The 21077-nt window shown below is 38.4% G+C and overlaps 1 protein-coding gene across 4 annotated transcripts in view; it reads right to left on the bottom strand.

Annotated features, from left to right (window-relative positions):
* The window catches only part of axin1 (axin 1), a 65079-nt gene that overhangs the window by 21032 nt on the left and 22970 nt on the right, over positions 1 to 21077 (bottom strand). For all 4 annotated transcript variants that reach the window (XM_057861582.1, XM_057861583.1, XM_057861581.1 and 1 more), the window contains 3 exons: positions 20665 to 20805; positions 20397 to 20493; positions 17769 to 17894 (listed from right to left, as the gene is read on the bottom strand). In XM_057861582.1, coding sequence (XP_057717565.1) covers positions 17769 to 17894; positions 20397 to 20493; positions 20665 to 20805 — 364 coding nt within the window. The remainder of the gene's footprint in view (positions 1 to 17768; positions 17895 to 20396; positions 20494 to 20664; positions 20806 to 21077) is intronic.

Raw genomic sequence — 21077 nt, 5'->3', positions numbered from 1 at the left:
TAGATGATTTTGAGGTGGCTAACCCCTTGGGAACCTCCAGAAAAAAGCACAAGCAAACTGCCATCTACTGGGTACTTGGCAATTTACACCCTAAATATCGCTCGTCTCTTCATTCCATTCAGCTCGCTCTGCTTTGCAAGGTCAACAACATCAAAGACCATGGTTATGGTGAAATTCTCCGCCCTCTCATTCAGGACCTTGTTTTTCTTGAGCAACAGGGCATATATGTTGAACAGTTGGGAGCCACTGTTAGGGGCACTGTGTTGTTTGTGGCAGCAGACAATCTGGGTGCCCATTCTTTGGGAGGGTTCTTTGAAAGCTTCAAAGTTAGCCAAGTTTGTCGGTTCTGTATGGCCAAGCGGGAGGAAATACAGCACAAGGAAGTACGGACAGGCTTATTTCAACAACGAACAAAAGAAAACCATGACAAACATGTGCAAGAGGTGTCACAGGATTCAACCAAGGCTCAACAATATGGTGTGAAAAGAAGCTGTCCACTTAGTGAAAGCTTGCAACATTTTCATGTTGTCGACGGTTACCCTCCAGACATTTTGCATGATCTTCTGGAGGGTATTGTTCCAATAGAATTGGCCCTGTGCTTAAAGACACTAATATCAAAGAGACTCATCTCTCTTGAGACCCTGAATGATGCTATTAAACAGTTCCAGTACACATTCTCAGACAGAACAAATCAACCCCAGCTCATACCTAAGACGTTCTCCTCAAAGTCAACAGTTGGAGGAAATGGCCACGAAAATTGGACTCTTCTTCGACTTCTGCCATTATTGATTGGTCAGCACATTCCAAATGGCGATGAAACCTGGGAAGTGTTAATGACCTTAAAAGATGTGGTGGAATTGTCAATGTCCACAAGGTTTACAGAGGAGTCCTTGTGCTTTCTTGATAGCAAAATCTCTGAACATCGACACTTGTTTCAGAACGTTTTCCCAGGTGAAAAGCTACGACCAAAGCACCACTACATTGAGCACTACCCTCAGCTAATTCGAACCTTTGGTCCTCTATCTGATTTGTGGACAATGCGTTTTGAGGGGAAACATAAGTTCTTCAAGAAAGTTGTGCATCACTCTCACAACTTTAAAAACATACCCCTTACTTTAGCAAACAGACATCAGAAAATGATGGCCTTCCATTTAGCTGCCACATCTTTTTTTAAGCCATCTATTGAGATTCCCAAAGTAAAGTCCGTGATGGTTTCCTCATTTCCGGAAAATGTGCAGAACTGGCTCAATCAAAGGAACAACCAGCTGAACACAGTACTTGTCGCTTCCTCTGTCTGCATTGATGGCATTAAGTACAGTGCTGATATGGTCATTTCTGTTGGATCTTGCGCAGGGCTCCCAGATTTCAGACAAATTGCAAAGATTGTTGTTATCAACACTGATATAGCATTTGTCTGTAAACTGATGACCTCATGGTATGATGAGCATCTTAGAGCATATGAGCTCTGTCACAGCCATTTGCCCACCTTCTCAGTCACCCAGTTGTCTGAATTGAATGATGTGTTTCCTCTGTCACTTTACAGAGTTCATGGCAAACAGCTTGTTACACTCAAACGGTACATATTATGCTGAGTGGATTAAACACCAAAATCTGGCATGTCTGAGATTAAGTTCTCATTTTTTCACAGGAGGCGACATCAAAATGGACCAAAAATTGATGCTCCGAGTTGTCATAGATGATGACGATATAAGGAAGCTAACCTTAAATGAGAGACCGGATTCCATTGAAGAACTGAAAACACAGCTGAGGGATAAGCTGTCGTTGCAGTACGACTTCAGACTCCAATATGAAGATCCAGACTTTAATAATGCGCTCTGCAATTTGACTCAAATAACCGATTTGCCTGAAAGAGCTACGCTGAAAGTAATTCCTCTTGTGGTTCTTGAGTTGACCTCCATGTCTTCAACCACCCAAGAATTAGACTGCAGCACAGCAGACACTGAGCTCTTGTCCACTGCTGAACTACCATCTTCGCTAAGAAGACAGTGGCCAGAGTTCTTTGACATTCCCAATTTCTCAGTGGATGTAGAGTACAGACTGAGACAGGCAGACCTTATATATATGAGAGACCGTCTCCCAATGACTCCATCACGAGATATGAAACACGATATACTCCAAAAGCTTGCAGAAACTATGTACAGTTTCAAGGCTTACCCTGACGATGATGACTTCAGCAGTGTTGCAAAATCACTGATCAGCAAGCACCCCAGCCTCACTGAACCTGGTCCCCAGCCAGGATGGTATGGTTGGAAAAACTGCCTTAAATTCAAGATGGCCAACTATCGTACAAAGCTACGAAAAGCAGGATGTGATGATGTAATGATCAATGGGGGTAAACGAAGTAAACGCAACCCAGAGGGAGAAGCATCCAGCAAGAATATCAAGCGACCAAAAAGAGGTGAAGCCAATTATTTGCCTAATTTACCTGACAGGCATGATGAAAGCAGCCTTGAAAATGGCAGAAAGATTGTCATAGAGGAAATGAAGAAGAAAAAACCCAATATCACTCTAGTCTCGCAAATGATGGACCAAACATTCCCACTGCGCAGAAGGGAGATAGTGACACAGGAACCTGCTGTGCAGAGCATGGTTGAACGATGGCCAGCACTTTTCACCGAGAGACAGGTAAGATACTTGTTTGTTTCGGCCTGTCTTCCCTCATAAAGTTTCCAGCAGATCAAATGTCAGTCAGAACATATCAAAGCTGTGAGGCAAGAAATCCTAATTCATTTGGTGGAATATTAAAACATATGATCCTCATGAAAAAAAAAAAAAAAACTCTTGCACTATACACAAAAAAGAAAAATGTTTTCAATAGCAGTATGTGTACTCATGTTTTTTTTTGTTTAATAAGTAGTAATGTATTAATCACCATAGTTTCATATTAAGCTCTTTCGTTTTTTACAGTATTAATTGGATGATGTCAGCTTAATGTTGCTATCCCTCTCTTTCCTTCCCCTCCCATTTTTAAGGTTTTTGCTGAGTTTAATCGCATCGCCAGTAAGAATCTTGAAGGAGACTTCTATGAAGCCCTAGACCAACACACCCCACGCGTCATTGATCTTTTCAAGTCCAAAAAAGGAACTACAGGACAGAAACTGACAGACCTGATGCAGCACATCAACTGGGTGGTAAGGATTCTGTTGTGTGTTTTTTTTTTTTTTTTTAACAAATTTTGAGTAATTTACACTCCAGCATAATGTGTGGTTTCAGTTAACCTTAGCCCTGTACCACATACCATTCACACTTCCTACCTCTGTTGTGTTGCTGCTGCATGCTGCTGCATGCTGCTGTGGAGAGCAAGAGAGGCAGATGTACTCCTTTGATGACCATACCAATGACTTATACCAGCTGTTGTGAACTACTCATCGAAACATGTGTCTCTCAATCTGTCATTCTTAGGATGAAAAACGTACAGTAATATGGTAGTTTGCACATTTTAAGTGAGTGCTTTTTTCTGCTCAATGAAATACATGCACAGGGACATTTCTTTTGAAATTGAATTGAAATGTTGAGTTTTTATCGCTACAAAGAAAATGTTAACGGGGAAAATGGGATGTGTAAAATGGGGTATTTAGATATTACGAAATATACTTACAACTTAAAACCCTGTCTCTAATATAAGCCAGCACTACTAGAGGAAATGCAGAACAGTATATCAACTAGGCATGTGCCGGTATGAGATTTTCACGGTACGATAACCGTGAGCAAAAATACCGCGGTTTCACGGTATCACGGTATTGCAATTATAGCTCCAAAATTTTGAGACGTAGGGGTTTAAAAAAAAAAATAATAATTTCCATTGAACAGGATTTTTTTTTCAAAACATATTTGTAAATTGGAACATGAATATAATGTGAAAATAAATAAATTAACACAAAATAAAAAATATTTTATATAAAATTAAAATAAATAGAACCTAGACTATACCCACAGCCACAGCTCAAGTTGCTCAATATTAGAGTAAGAACAAAATAATTGCTATAAAAAGTAAAAAGACTTCTAAATAAAATTAAAAATATATACTGTATGACTTTTTTTTTGAGGGGGGAAGCTCAAGTGAAGTTTCGCCATTTTCAGCCACTGTGTCAACTCTAGTCTACATGATGCCATGCCTTTGTGTTAAAAAGAACAAAGAATTCATAAGTTAATAAGTTAGTTAAAAATGTATAAGTTAGTTTTATAAATGTTAAAATGTAAATATTGTTGAGGAAAGGTTTCATAAAAAAAAAAATAAATAAAAAAAAAAAGGTGAGGAGTGAGACCTCCTTTCTCAATTAGCGATCTTTGACGGCTGTGAGACATAAAATCTCGACGAAGCTGCTCTCCCAGCTTAGCCTAGGCTATCATTCGTCTTTGTAAATTTTAGTTAGTTTGTATATTGAATTTGAAATGAAAATGTGTGTTTTGTTTTTGGTGAACTTTTTAATGGTGCTACTGCTATCCTGTGGAACCTAATCACACGTGGAAAAATACAATTGTACAACGTTTTAAATGTATTCATTTGTATATTTCACCACGATTTGAGAGCTCAATAAATTGAAGAAAAGTACGCCTTGTGTTTCGAGGGTTGGTTTTTGGGTTTGCTGGCTGTTTAGTGACACTCACGGCAACAAACGGGAAGGGGTGAGTGGTGCCGCACCAAGCCACTTCGGCTGCATTTTGGCACATGAAAAATAGCGAATACCGTACTAAGGTATGCCGGAAAATTTTAGTGGTTTTGAAACCGCGACGTTTTCACACCACGGTAAACCATGAAACCGGTAACCGGCACATGTCTAATATCAACACATATTCCACCCACCCCTCAAAATGCTACAAAGTTTTTAACTTACATCTCTTCTCTCTCTGTATTTTTAGTCACCAGATGTAACAGCACTTCGCTCTGTTGTCCTCAAAGGCCTACCCATTCTACTTGGTGACGACTCCAGTGAAGTTTACAAGACTTGCTTTGTAAGTAACATTGAAAGCAGACGGACACTCACTGATCTCAATTTACTGACAAATCATATTTATTATACATTTCATTTTGTTGTCAAATGTTTAAAATATAATTATTTTTAGTTGATCAGAATCAGGTGGATTCTGATCTCACTTATAAATTATGAGAATCCCTAGTAAATTTGTTTGTAGTACATAATGTAGTTAAATGTGAATGTGAAGGATGTGAATTCTCCTATCTCACACTTTGAAAAACCATGTGAATGAATTTAGGGTTTCTCTAGGGGATTTTTCCCCAAAAGAAGATGAGATTCAGAAGGTAGTTGTGTGTGCTTCTTTTGCAGGATACAGCGAAAGAAGTACTCGCCTCAGTGACAGTTGGGGTGCTGACTGTTGTCAGCGAAGATGATCAGCAGCAGGGTCTAAATGCAGTGCACCTCCAGCCCATTTCCACTGCCATCGTACTTGAGGGAAGGACTGTCATGGACAATATTAGAGACTTTCCCCAGGCAGTCTGCCTCATATTTGGGCTTATGTTTGCCCTCCATCTTGATTACCCAAAACGCATGGCAAACACATTCAGATTCATTCAAACAGTCATGCTTGGATTGGGAAAGAAAACCCTCACTCCAAAACTGCTCACTCTGAAAAACAAACTACAGGTGTAGGCAAGTTTATCAACTTGCCTACACCTGTAGTGCAAAAACTAAGAATATTTTTCTTATTTCTAGTCTAAATGTCTAATTTCCAAATGAAAATGTCACTTAATATAAGTTAAAATAAGATGCATCACCTCTAAAAAGTAACTTATGGAGGTAGATTTTTGCCTTTATTATTCAATCAAAAAATAAGTTTCTTCAATCAAATTATATATTTTCAATCGAAGAAAAAGTCACTTCAATCAAAAAAAATGTGTTTGAATGCAAAAATAAATTTGAAACTCAAAAAAATGTATGTGGAAACTATTTTGCATTGATTGAATTTTTTGTTTTTTTCAGTTAAGTCGTTTTTTTTTTTTTTTTTTTTTTTTTTTTTTTTTTTTTTTTGATTGAAACAACTTTTTTGATTGAAATCATATAACTGCGTTTAGACCACATTTTGGCTAGGACATTTGTGTCTTTATTATTCAATCAAAAAATGAGTTGCTTCAAACAAAAAAATATATATTTTCCAAAGAAAAATCACTTCAATCAAATATTTAAAAAATTCAGTCGTAGAAAAAAAAGGTTTGAATGTGAAACTCAGAAACTCACATTTGGACACTTCATTTTTCATTTAACCTGTTTTCTTTGATCGAAGCAATCCTTTTTGTGTTTGTGCCATCGTATGGGTAGGACATTTGTGTCTAAATCATTCAATCCCAATAAAAGTTGCTTCAATCAAAAAAACTATTTTAATCAAAGAAAAAACGTTTTTGTGTCAAAATGAGTCAACTGAAAAAAAGTGCCTTTAAAACTTTTTCCACTTTTAAAAAAAAGTGCTTTCAAAACCTTTTCCACAAAAAAAAAAAAAAGTTTAAAACTTTTTGCTTTTCAAAAAAAGTGACACGTCAAGACAAAAAATATATATTTCAAATAAAAAAAATATTTGCCCCCAAAATATTTTTGCAAAAGTAGTTTTTTCTTTGGTTAAGAATTTTTTTTTTTTTTTTTGATTGAAGCAACTTTTATTGGGATTGAATGATTTTTGACACAAATGTCCTACCCATAATATGGCTCAAACACAAAAAGGATTGCTTCGATCAAAGAAAACGGTGTCAATGAAAAATGAAGTGTTCAAATGCGAATTTCTGAGTCTCAATATTTTTTCACATTCAAACCTTTTTTTCTACAATTGATTTAAGTGATTTTCTTTTGAAAATATATATTTCATTGTTTGAAGCAACTTATTTTTTGATTGAATAATAAAGACACAAATGTCCTAGCCAAAATGTGGTCCAAACGCAAAATTACATTACTTCAATCAAAATAAACTTGACTTAAATAAAAAAAAAATAAATAAATCAAAGAAAAATAGTTTTCAAATACATTTTTTTGACTTTCAAATTCATTTTTGAATTCAAACACTTTTTTTTTGTGATTGAAATGACTTTTTCTTCAATTGAAAATATATATTTTGATTGAAGCAACTTTTCATTTGATTGAGGCAACTTTTTTTTTGATTGAATAATAAAGACACAAATCTACCCTCATACTAACTATTTTTTTTCACTTGTTTCAAGCGAATTGTCACTAGCTCGAAATAAGAAAAATATATCTGGAACAGTTTTTTTTTTTTTTTTCGATTAGAACACGCAAAAAAGCCTTGTTCCACGGACAAGTGCAAGTACTTATTTCAGGGGAAAATTTGTTTGAAAAAAGAGTGAAATTGCCATAGAAACAAGTGAAAAACAAGATACTTTTTATGTTATATGTCTTATTTTAATCCTTGTGGTGCCCTCAGGTCAAGAAAGAAAGGAGGAAGGAAGGGGGAAAGAAGGAAGGGAGGGAGAAAGGATGGTGAGAGGAAAGAAATCAGGGATGGCAGGAAGGAGGTAAGAAAGAGAGAAAACATGGTGGGAGGAAAGAAAGAAGAGAGGAAGGAAAGGAATGGGTGGAAGAACGAAGGGGGGGGAGGAAGGAGGAAAGAAGGAAGGGTTGGAGAAAGGATGGTGAGAGGAAAGAGAGAGGAAGGAAACTTGAATGAGTAGAGGAAGAAGGAAGGGGTGGAGGAAAGAAGGAAGAGAGGGAGAAAGGATAGTGAGAGGGAAAAAAAGAAAAATCAAAATAGTTGTTGTCTTTTGACCCAGGACGACAGCATGAGGGTTAAGACTAATGACATATTTTTGACTAGTAATTAGACTTTTTTAGACGAAAGAGCTTAATATGAAATTACAATTTGAATAAAAATAAAACCCATATTCTTGGTAAAATTGTAGGTGTCTGAGGTGTATAACTCCAGTACACATTTTGCATGTACTCTTTTGGTGATGTGAGAAAAACAACATGTCTTGTTTACTGTTCCAGGTGTTATAAAGTGAAATTTGAATTTGAACAGAGTGTTTTAAAGAGTTCTGTATTTTTATGTTAATTTATCAATGCTGCACAGTTTAAACCATGGGACAATGTTGATTGTACCTAGTTCCAGTTTTGATCACTAATATTGTTGGAGAAATCAGACCTGTTAGCTTTACCATAGCTCAAGCTCATGTTGTAATGGGCAACTAGTTTGACGCCATGTCTTCAATGCTGAGTTAATGTCCTGAAATTATGAGAATAGGATGTCGCCTGTTAGTCTTTGGAAATCACAGGATAGGAGTGGACATTGATGCAGTTCAGGTATTATTCATTAATTTCTGTAGCAAAAGGTTATCTTTAGGTGCCTGTACTTTGTATGAGGTGCAAAATGTTTGCAAAAGTGGGTTTGTAATTAATCCACTGATTGTTCATTGATACTGAGTATTAACCAAACACTGTTCAGCCTGCCAGGAGCCGGTGTCTCCCATTAAATGCACTTTTGAGCATTTTAAAGTAAATTTCAATTCCAATGAGTTAAGAGTGTTCTCCATTCATTGTGTTTTGGGGGTCATTACTGTTAGATAATGTTTTTTTTTTTAATGAAATTAGTATGTGCAGTTGTAATTTCTATTGTACAATTCTTTTAGGTCAGGAAAATTAAGTTGACCTGAATATGATGGATGAAATGGAAAACTAAAGGTAATTAATAATTTAATACACAATTATCACTTGAATACTGCAAACTCAAAATAAAAGTTACTGCAATTCAATTATTTAAGTTAATTTGAGTACTGTACACTCTAAAACACGTTACTGTAATCCAGTTATTTAAGTTAGATTCAGTACTGCCAACTCAAAATAAACAAGTGACTATAATCCACTTATTTTAAGTTAATTTGAGTACTGCCAACTCACAATAAACAAGTGACTATAAACCAATTTTTTTAAGTTCATTTGAGTACTGCCAACTCACAATAATTAAGTTAATCAAATCTAATTCATCTAAGTCAACATAAATTAATTTTTTTAAGGCAGCAAGTTTGCATATTTTTTTTTAGTAAAGTCAACTTATAATATTTTACAGTGTAGTAATCTATTTCCTTTGTCATGGTGTTGTAGGTGGTAATATGTCAAACTCACTGTGCAAGTGTGCAGTCAAGGAAAAAGCAGTTCATTCTTACAGCAACTCTGATTTGTTTATTGCCGTCAATGGCAGATAATGAGTTAAAAATCAGTCACTCATTTGCTGCTTTTTGGATATAAAAACATCCTTGCTGACTCTGCTAGTTCTTGTGTACAATTTTTATTTCTTAATGCTATTTGTCCTGATACTTTAAGACATATTTCTAACTCTATTTTTCAGTTTTTATGAACATGAAATGCACTAACACAGTGGTTCTCAAATGGAGGTAGGCTTATTCCTGGGGGTACTTGAATGAACTCCAGGGGGTATGCGAGATTTTGAATAAAACAAACAACCATGCAAAAATCATTTAATAATAATTATTGAATTATATAATTGCTTCAGAAAAATGTAAGTTCAGAAACACAATTTTAATTTCAGCAGGTTATTCAATTTTAGTATTTAAAAAATCCAGATTTCACCCCAATTTCGACCCAACTTGTCACGTGCCACCTCTCGTTACCTATCAATCACTTGAAGACTCAACCTCAAACAATGGAGTCGTGTTTAAATATCAGAGGCACAAGAGCAAAACAAGGCCAAACCAGAGTCTGTAAAATTGTGGTTGTATGTTGAAGATTATGTTTTACTGTGGTACCTCTACATACAAATTTAATCCTTTCCAGGACCTGGGGTGTAAGTTGAAATGGTTGTATGTCGAGCAGGATTTTCTCATAAGAATACATACCCGTACAGCACTATTTTTAGACTGTGACGTCGTCATCGTAACCCGGAAGTGGGTCAACATAGACACGCCCTCGCATACAACTCATGATATTACAGCTTGTTTTCTGCTGCTAATCTTTCAAAAAACAACATGCCGAGTAAACATTGCTGTTATAGAACTTGTAGAAACAACTCTAGACATTATGACATTTGAAGGATGTTTTCTTTCTTTTCCGAAGCCAAAAAAGAGGAAAAAATGTGAACAATGGATCAACTTGTGCGGACCTCCAAAAGACCAGTTTAACGCCAGCAAGGTGAAGCCAATCACCTTCACATGCAGTAAACATTTTGTTGGGGGCCATGGTCCTACAGAGGACGAAGAGGTAAGCCATTTTGATATTTGTACTTATTTTTTAGCGTGACGTTTTGCCGTGCTGCTTCTGTCTGAAAACAAATGACGTGAAAAAAATTAAAATGGTATCTGACTGCCACTGTTGTTACCTTTTCTGTTATATATAAAAAAAAAAATAAAAATAAATAAATAAATAAATAAATAAATACACTATTAAGGGGGACGTGTAACTAAATTATAGAATTAAGATTTGCTATTCATGAACAAATTTAAAGTGTTCGTTGGCTGTCACTGAGTAGCATTTGCGATCACGACACAAAAATAGCAATATAAATTACCCCCAAGAACGGTCAGAGACACAAGACAACCGGACCATATAATATATAAGAAACAAAGGGCATATGGTGGTAAAGGATAGATTGTTGAAACAGGAAAATGTCATTGTCAGTAGCGTAAGGTAATGCACACAAGAAAAAGGTGTTGATGAAAAAGCTACCTCTGGATCAGGTCGGCTATTTTTCCCCATCTTTTTCAGCCCTCGACACTCAATCTCTTTAACTGAACATTTGTATGTTCTTCCACATCTTTACCATTCAATTTGGCACCAGAGCAGGGGTCGCGTTAACCGGATATTTTCCGTCGTTGACCGGTTTTTTAAAACTGTGACGGAAAAAACTGAAGTCTGGCCATCATTTTGACAGGTTGCAATTCACACCCCAGACCACAGGGTGGCGAGTTAGCATATTAATTAGCTATTGTCTCTCTTAATGCATGACGTCGTTGGCTCTTCTGTCAGAATATTGTAGCGTCACCGGGGTCTGGCGGCGGCACCGTGATTGACACATCAACGCGAGGTTCTTATTGGTGCACCCGGTGTGCCAGCGCGTCATCCAATTGATGGACAAGATTGCCGCCTGTGTATAGACCCCAATCACATGACGTCACAACTCCGCCCCCCTGACCGGAGCCGCCATATTGTGTGTCAGCTCGTCATGTTTACACATTACCGCTACGTACATGCCTCCTATTACGGCGTGTTTTTCTGCTCGTTAATATTAATAATCAAAATGGTGAAGGCGTGTGTGGCGGTTGGTTGCTGTAACAGAGAAGATAGACGGAGAGACTTGAAGTTCTACCGTATTCTGAGAGACCCGAAGATAAGAGCGAGATGGACTGCTGTAATTCGACAAGAAATCTGGGCACCAAACGATCACCACAGACTATGTAGTAGTCTTTTTATATCTGGTAAGATGCATTTAATATATATGTAGAAGATTTTGGGCTGACAACCACAATTAAGATCATTGTGTGACATTGGTGATTGGGGTCTATATCGTTGCCTCTTTTTCTTTGGGGGCGGAGTTGTTGGCGGTAAGCAGAGTAAAAAGGGAGAAAAATACCACGACTTCCGTCTCTAATTTTTCGCCGCCAAGCAAGCGTTACAATATTAATTAAAAATGAATGAATACTAAATACTATTGAATATGTCATCATTATCATTTTAAAAATTTAAGTGACGGGTAAAAATAGACTATGACCGGATTTTTATGACCCTGTCAGTCAAAATGACAGACAACGAAAATGTCTAGCGCAACCTCTGCACCAGGGACATAATTTTCGGACAGAATTCGTAGGTTTAGCTCAGTAAACATCTCGTTCGTACACTATTTCCATGCATTTAGCATTAGGGACAAACGCGAGCTTGACCCGCCTAGCAACAATCTCTAAAAATCATAAATACTGCAGGTACAATTGCACATAGCAATTACACATAGCAAAACAAATAAATTATAAAAACAAATCATATTATTACTTTTATATTATTAATATTCCAACGGATCAGGTTCTAATGTGGCAGTTGTGTTTTGCATGCTGTGTCTGAACAGACTGACGAGAGAGTGAGAGAGCTGCGTTAAGAGTTTTTACTTTCACTTTTCATGTTCTGTTGTTGCTTGTGTCGGCTACGGTGGACAGTAGCTTTGTTGTGTTGCACAAGTTCTGAAATGAATGAATAAAAAACTGACAAAGCTGGCGATTTCCTTGCTGATGTTACAATAACAATGATTGTTACTAAATTATAAAGAATGGCGAAAGGAGTTCGGAGGAGGATCGTTGAGAACTTGAGATCGTAGACATATTCCATCATTTCCATATTTATTTCAATGGTAAGCGTCAGCTTTTTTCCTTTTTTCACCAACTGCACTAATCTTCTTGGGACCCATGTTGATTTCTCTCATGAGAAAATCCACTGTGCTGCTGCTGTCTTAGGGGAAAACAATGAAAATGTGACGCTTTTGTACAATATATCGTCGTACTTGGAGCATGTCGTCATATGTCAAGACAAATCACGAGTAAAATTTTACGTCGGCTGTCGATAGGATCGTATGTCGAGGTGTTCATATGCCGTGGTCCCACTGTATTTGGATTTAGACCCACAAGCTGCAACCCACCCAAAGCACTGTTGTTGCTCAGTTCCATGAAGCCAGCGCATCTGCAGCGCCATCTTAAGAAGAAAAATGGATGTCACGTTGATAAGCCACCCGACATTTTAAAGAGGAAACTCTCTGAATTCAGATCATCTCAAGACACGATGCGGAACAGTAGCACTGATAGCATGTTTTAAGTATTTTTTATTAACCCCCAAATGCTTTGCTAAGGGGTACTTGGCTGAAAAAAAAAGTTCCACAGGGGGTACATCACAGAATAAATATGAAGAGAACCACTGCACTAACACACAACAATAAAAAAAAAAAGTCTAATTCTATTCTTAAAAGTGAATTTGTACTGAATTACATCCATTCTCTCCACAAGATGGCAGTTTTGTCACCAGGAAAAATAACTGTACAGAATGTACAAACCTTTCCTGATGAAAATGAGCCCATATTTGCCAGAAATGACTATTTTGTAACATACAATTCAAAAGCATCCACTAAGCGAATGGTTAATTTTGTTATTTCAGGGATTTCATTCAAAAAAATTCTGATTCACATGTGAGGAGAAAATGGTACGCACGTATTCTGAATCCAGCAGTGATTTTGTGGATAAACTCAAAATATCTACACGTCTTGGTACATGTGTCTCATTGTATTTAGGGAGGAGACTGAGGGCAAAGAGGAGACTGCGAAATATAATACTGCAGCATCCAAGGCTAAGGCAGCCGTTAGCGTGTGTGTTCGTTCGCTTCTTCTTTTCATTCAAATCCAAACCAAAGCAAACACTTGGCTCAGCATACTGAGGCCCATTTCACTGGCGCCAAGCACTTCATCGGCGTTCAAGTGACATCAAACGGCCGCCACGCTGTTCCCGGCTTACAAGCGCAGGTGCTCCATCTGATTGGTGCACAAAGCCAGATCGCCCACAGGCCGCAGCTAGAATTCGCCAACTGATTCATGTCATGCTGTTATTTTATTATTTTTTAAAAGACTACTCGTAATAGCTGGCCTCATTAATTTCATTGAAGTTTCCTTTGAAATCTGGAACACACATTGACTGGTGCGTCTAGTGCAGCGTGGACTAACTACCGTAGTTTTTGAACCATACGCCGCTACTTTTTTCTCTCCGTTTGTATCCTGCGGCTTTTAGAACGAAGGGGTTTATTGATCGATTTTTTTTTTTTTTTTAAACAAATGAGCTTCATATTTTCTCATTTAAAAAAAAACAAACTTGTTTTTTTCAATTACTACCATAATTTTCAGACTATAAACTGCTACTTTTCCCCCTAATTTTGCATCTTGTGTTTTATAATCCAGTGCATTTTATTTGTTGATTTATTTGGGTTAACACTTAATTTGACCGCAGCGTAATAAGACTGTCATAAGACCACCATAATTATGACATGACACTATCATGGGCATTACTGAACGCTTATGACAGATGTCATTCAGTGTTATCCGGCAAACTACTTTACTAATTCCATTTATGTCCAGCTTGGATCTTTTTACATCCATTCAAAAGAGAGAATTTGCCGGATGACACTAAATGACATCTGTTATAAGCAGGGTCGGACTGGGACTAAAATGCAGCCCTGGACTTTGACTCAGCCCAGCCCACAAGAATCGCTGTCCACAGGGGCCAGGGGCATGCCCCCCCCCCCCCCCCCCCCCCCCCGGGGGAGAATTTAAAAAAAAAAAAATTATTGTAAAATGCATCAATTTCGTTCACTTTGAGAGAAAAATGAAGAAAATGTGTCTAGACTTTGACTGTCTGACTTGGGGCGCTCAAAGTACTGCAAGGCTGAACTGGAGTTGGATTCATCTTTCTGCCCTCGCTCTATAATCAACCTGAATAAACAAATAAAAGAATTTATTTTTGAAAGCAAGTTTTATGTATTCATTTGATTATAATAACACCTATCCCCTGTTTCTATAAAATTACTTCATTGTTTATGCCTTAATTAATCTTGCCACACAAATACTAAATTTAAATGAAAATACAATAAACATTTCAAGACAAATCCTGTATACATAACCTTCATTGGAAAGTATTAACCAGAAAACAAAACGATATATAAATGATTAAAAATATATATTATATCAATTTAACTACCTAAACTTTAAAGTAAAACCATTCATTTTATTAATATTTTGTTTAGGGCTGTCAAACGATTGAAATTTTTAATCGAGTTAATTACAGCTTAAAAATTAATTAATCGTAATTAATCACAATTACTCGCAATTCAATCCATCTATAAAATATGCCATGTTTTTCTGTAAATTATATATATATATTCTGTAAAATAAATTGTTGGAATGGAAAGATAAGACACAAGATGGATATATACATTCAACACACGGTACATAAGGGCTGTAGTGGGCATTTCACTCTACTGTCCTTTAAATCTGTCTATGCTGTCCTCACTCCGAAGCGTCTACTTTTTCCAAGCTAGACAGCTAGTGAACGACGCCTTAATAATCAGACTTCTTCCTTTTTCATCTGATTTATTAATAAAATGGCCTCAAACCATTGTCCTCTTTAGACCGTCGTAAAACTACAAAAAAAAGTACACAAGCATTGCATTAGCAACAACGTTAGCTTAGCACGCTATACAGGTTCACTAAACATAAACAAAAAGCGTCTCATACAAAAAATATAACATTTCGCTTACTAACATAATATGTACATTCTTTACAACAACCATACTTACGGACAAATCTTGTCCAAGGCACAACATTACAACGTAGCCGTCAGCCCGAGACGTCGTGCAGCCATATTGAACTGGCAAGAAAACAATAAACCATGTCGCAAAGCGACCACAAGAGTTCACTGTTAGACAGCACAAAAAGCCTTGCTGTAAAACTTACCAAAAGGCAGAATACTGTCTGAGCTGGACATGTGCGTTAATTGAGTCAAATATTTTAACGTGATTAATTAAAAAAATTAATTACCGCGCGTTAACGTGATAATTTTGACAGCCCTAATTTTGTTATATTTCTTCTGAATTAATATTGCTGCTGCGTGTGCCTACGTTGTTTTACAGCTAAAATGTTTTTTGCTGGCACTAGCCCTTTAATTGCCATTTATTTCATTTAAATTGTAGCTACCTGATGGATAACAATCGCCAATATACCTAGCAATTAACCCTCTTCATTCCATCTCAGCCCGGTGGCAACTAGAAAGTCCGCCAAAGCTCTTATCGCTCTATCCTGCCCTTTCGTGGGCCACAACAAGTCTTTCAGCCAGGCGCATTGCTGCCACCTGTCGGATTGGATGCGAACTGTAGCTAATCACAGAGTATAGACTAGAGGGGATAAAAACAGTGATGTATGTATGGCGGCCGCCGGCTGTCCAGAGCACCGGCTGTGATCCTCCAGAAGCTACAGATTACCAGTCCGCCCCTGGTTATAAGCATTCATTAATGTGCATGACAATGTCATGTCATAATTATGATTGTCTTATTGCGGCACTGTCAAATTAAGTGTTACCAAATACCATAACTAGCAATTATTGAAACAACTGGAACAGTAACTGAAGAAATACAGTAATTAGCACAGAACATAAATTTTGATTGTTATTTACTTTTGTAGCGCTGCAATGCATGCTAGGAGGCATGTTTGACGAGAACAGTGTTGACAGCAGGAGGTTGACTATCTCCCACAGGGGAGCAGTGATGGCCAAATGAAGCATTTTTGAAGCAATGAAGCTTTGCAGCCAATTGGTTCAAAGCTTAATGGGGGTTCATTTGGTGTTATGACAGTTATGATGCTGCTGTCAAATAAAGTGTTACAGGTTAATATCTTTTGGTGTAAATGTCCCATCATACAGTGAGGACAGCTGCGGCTTATAGTTCAGTGGGGTTTCTAGTATCTATGAACAAATGTTCAAAAGTCAAAGTCAGAATCAGCTTTTTTTTTTTTCATTGGCCATAATCCTCTTCTGTACTAACCACCAGGACGAATGTTGGAATTTGAGCCCTCTCATGGGTATCCGTGCACTCTTGGTGTGTATTCTATTGTCCAAACCCACCCTTAGCTAGTTAGCGCTACAGGCTCCCTTTGTACGAAAACAAGTTAATTTCAGGTACACACCAACTTGTTAAGAGAAGAAAGACCCTTGTTGCAGATACAGAAGAGCTGTATAAGTCTAATCATGGATAATGGATATCCACATTTGGCCATGACATGCCTCTCAGCTGCTACACTAACGCCGACAAAGCTTGCCAGATGCTTCGTCAGACTTCATCAAAAACTCTGGGGACCTTACAGATGAATAGGACCCCATCTGATGCTATATGCCGCTACAAAAGAATGATTTTAAAAGGATGGGACATCCACTGATTGGTTCGACAAGAGGACGTGACGCTACCGCTAATTAGTTTTCAACCAGTACTCAAGAGTACATTATTCCCCAGAATGTTTGTGTCCAATGTTTGATCCCATTACAGAAGAACAGTTTAAACTGTTTTGACTTGGTTTTGATATACAAAATTGCCACAGCAACAACAGAGCTGCGTTACTAAAGGCTAGCGATAGCCGTCAGCCCTGTGCCTGAGTATATCAGATTCTGGGGCGGGGATTTTTAAGACGACTTCATCCATTTTTGGCTTGGAAGGCAAAGTAAAGTGGATTATATTTTGTCTTCTTTGTAAATGTAGTGAGCCAGTCAGGGTTCTTTTTTTAAGGTTTCCGAGAACACAAGTTGGACCTGAAACCTCCGGTCCCCCGAGTGACAGTCTAGGGTTAGGGTTAGCATACTGCATATTAATGAGACCGTAACTCTGTGTTGATGTGCATTTGTTTGGTTAATAAAGAGATTTTTGATCATTAGGATTATTTTGTGTTACTTCTCTCTATGTAAATATCTCATATTAAGACTTGAATACAAGCTGCTTATGGGTAAGATGGATATATGGATTTTTTTTCTTACATATTTTAAAATTTGGGCAGGGCAGTTTATAGTCAAGTGTGCTTTATAGTCCAGAAATGATGGTACTACAATTAAATGCAGTCAGTGTAAACGCTTTTGTGAAGAGATTTCTGCTTTTACGTTTGAATGCACAACACACAACGCTTCCCATTGTGTGAATGGCGTTCACGCGCTGAGGCAACTGAACGAAATAGAAAACGTTCAGATTTTGCAGCCGATTCAGTGGACAAGAAAGGAAGAGACATACCAGTCGCAACCTCCTGAGTCGCTCCTCGGTCTCCCTCTCTCTGAGGACACCCTCCAGGCGGAGGATCAGGTCGGCGGCAAAGCGTTCTGGTGCCACGTGGATGTCTTTCGGAATCCTGTTGGTGCGCTGGGGAGAGAAGGAACACTGTATCACAACCTCAGTATCTACTTTTATTTCAGAACCTTCTACTAGATTGTCGACAAAAAAAGAGGTTTCCTATTAATTTTTAATCTCGCGGTGATGCAAACGGCCTTTCGAATCAATAGTCTTCTTGCTTTGAAAGAAATATTCCCATGAAAGATCGACTGATAACAATAAAAAGAATCATGTATAGATATAACCTCATATGGACTTGAATGATCATGTTTCATGCAAGATGGTTTTATCAATTGTTGATCTGTTGTTAGTTTGAAGCTACAGTACGTCTACACTATGACAGCTAATTTGTTTACCTTCTAATTCGGAAAATATTTTATAACTGCCCGCACTACATTTAAGGTGCGTTTATAAAAGCCCCACTCCTGCATGGGACGTCTGCATTTGCACAGACAATGCATGCGCAAAAAGGAGCAGCCTCGTGTGTAATGTCACAGTCCGCGCGGGTCACCTCTGAACTGGAAGCTACTAATTTTTCCACGTTGTTAGATGTCTTCTCCAGACATATTCAAGCATAAGATTTACAAGCTCTTTCAGTTGTAAAAAGAGGAGCAGGAAAGCTGCGTCTGAATTGTTTACAATGCTGTAATTCCACACAAAAAATGGTGATGGAGCGCTCCGATATCACTTCCTTAGTATCCGATTATTATACGAACCCTATACTAGGCGTAGGGTCCGTAGTTTATAAATGTACACATCCGCCTACCCCGTGTAGTAAAATCTCCAGACAAGAGGTACATTTGTGTAGCCGACAAGCCATATAGTCTAACTAATTACACGTTTAAGGCCATTATCCCTCCTAGTGTAGCCATTGCCTGAGTGTTGTAAGTGGTAATATGCTAACGTGAATAAGTGGTCAATGAAAAAGTCAATTTTTTAGGGTTAAATGTACTAATAGTGATTGTCATTTCTTCAAATAAATAAATTCATTTTTGAGATCATTGAGTGATTCCACTCACGCTGCTGAGAAAGTCTTACTTACACACAATGAATTGCCACAGAACACTAAGGGGCTGTTTACATGGTGACTCTCCGAGAAGACGAAAAATTTAATGTTTGCACTTATATGGTTCCGTCTCCATTCGAACAATGTTACAATGTTGCAATTCCGCATGAGAACGATGTAGTATTCATGCCAGGCCCTAGGGGGCAGTGCAGATTTACAAGGCGACAGCGATTGATGCACTTTGACCTCCTCAGCCCGGCAGACAACATGCCCGCCTACTCCAAGCAATGGCATTTTCTTTTGTTCAAGAAGGCACAAAAATGGAAACATTCAACATATCTAAATTAAAAATATCATAAGAACAGTAAATTAAAGCCGACTTCCGCCATATTTGCCGTTTTTAATGTTTAGTAGCACTGCTGCGCACGCCCAATGTGATGTGTACGAGTGTTGATGTTATCGGCGCGGTACCGCGCCGCGGGATTTTTTGATATGCGTGCGGAGCAAGCCCCCTTCAAGCCCCACAATCATATTCTTCCACTTTGGAGGCAGGTTTCCAAGGTTTGCGTCTTTGCCTTCAGTCATCGCCGACACCATACGAACGCGAGGCCACTCCGCAACACAGTCATTGAGTCTTCATGTCGCAGAGTCGCCATGTAAACTGCCCCTAAGTGTTGCTCAACAAGCTCATAAATTCGGCGGCTTTGAAGACAATGAGTTGCCAAATGTTTAACAAGCTAAACGAGTCGGCTCTTTTGAAGCGCAGCGCTACAAAGCTTCTCTAGCAAGATGAAAGCCTCAGAGCCGTCACTCATTGTTAATTTTAATAAGCGAACACCAGCCTCACTGGTGGGCAAGAAAAGCAGCAATCGGGGGAGTGAGAAGCTGTGCGAGCATGATGCAGAGAAACAAATATATTTTCTAAATTAAAAACCAAAACCCGATCCTTTTCACCCGATTCCAACCCTCTGAAAAATGGCGTGATCAGCCCGACTTCCGATGACGTGATCGAATCGGGACATCTCTAGTGAAAACAATCTGCAATTTGTTATTTTAGCAAAAAAACATAAATTGATGCACGTGAGTTCCTTACGCAGGCCACAAAAAAATGATGTGACAGGCCAGATCTGGCCCCCTTGCCATTAGTTTGATACCTTTGCATTCGGCGTACACATGAGGGAGGATTAGAGCGGTAAAATGCAGTCAAATCACGCCACCTCCCAATTGGTCGGCCTAATTAGGATCTTGTGAGAGTCAGCCGCCTCAGCTGTACGGGAGGCATCCGGCTGTCACAGGGGAGCCTTCTCGACTGCTTGGGCGCAGCTTCCGAAAGGCAAGCAGCTACGTTTAGACAGCCTTCTCTTCTCCACTATTCTTACACTCCCTCACGGGTCTCATCGCGTACACACATGTTAAATATGCACCATCTCCAGGGGCGCACGTGGAGAGACAAATACGGCAGAGACAGACAGTTGAAAGAAATCGAGATGGAGGAGGAATGCGGGGGTAACCCATGAATAACTCACAGGGATGAGAGGCAGCGGCACACGCCCGTTTGCTCGTGCGCTCTCCTGCATCTCCCGCCGATGAGGTTTGTGGTATCTGTAGGGTGGGATGCCATCTCTGGAATAAACAACAACACCTTCAGAACATTACATAAACAAACAATTTCAACTTGTTACTGAAATTGGAAAAAAAAAAAAAAAAAAACTAACCAAACAACAACAACAACAACAACTGTATTCTACAGATTGTTTCATTTCAAGATGAAAAAAATAAATAAATAATACATACACGCTACTGTCTGTGAGTGAAAGCGTGTCAGCGTCGCTGGACATGCTTTGCTGCTCACTATCGTTAGCACTGGTGGCTGGAGCCAATGCATGACCTGCATTGGCATAGTAGCGGTCGGCGGGATCCCGACCGGGTGCATGTCTGGAAGAGAGACATATTAACAAAGGCGTACCTCAAGGTTCTGTATTGGGAATCATGCTCATTAATTAAAATCTTAGTCCGTATTTCTAAAAATTGCGGAAGTTTTGGACCAAAAATATCCCAAGAGGTGTCCTCCAGGGTTCATAACCAAGACCACTTCTATTGTTTTTTTTTTTGTTTGTTTTACCAGTTATTGGTACAGAACAATCTTTCCTGTCTTCTTGTTGAATATCTACCAATTTAAAACTGAAATGCTGTTTTCCACCAATGTA

This window comes from Corythoichthys intestinalis, chromosome 16, assembly GCF_030265065.1.
Source record: "Corythoichthys intestinalis isolate RoL2023-P3 chromosome 16, ASM3026506v1, whole genome shotgun sequence".
Lineage (NCBI taxonomy): Eukaryota > Metazoa > Chordata > Actinopteri > Syngnathiformes > Syngnathidae > Corythoichthys > Corythoichthys intestinalis.
The sequence above is the reverse complement of the archived record's forward strand: the minus strand, read 5'-3'. Positions and strand labels throughout refer to the sequence as shown.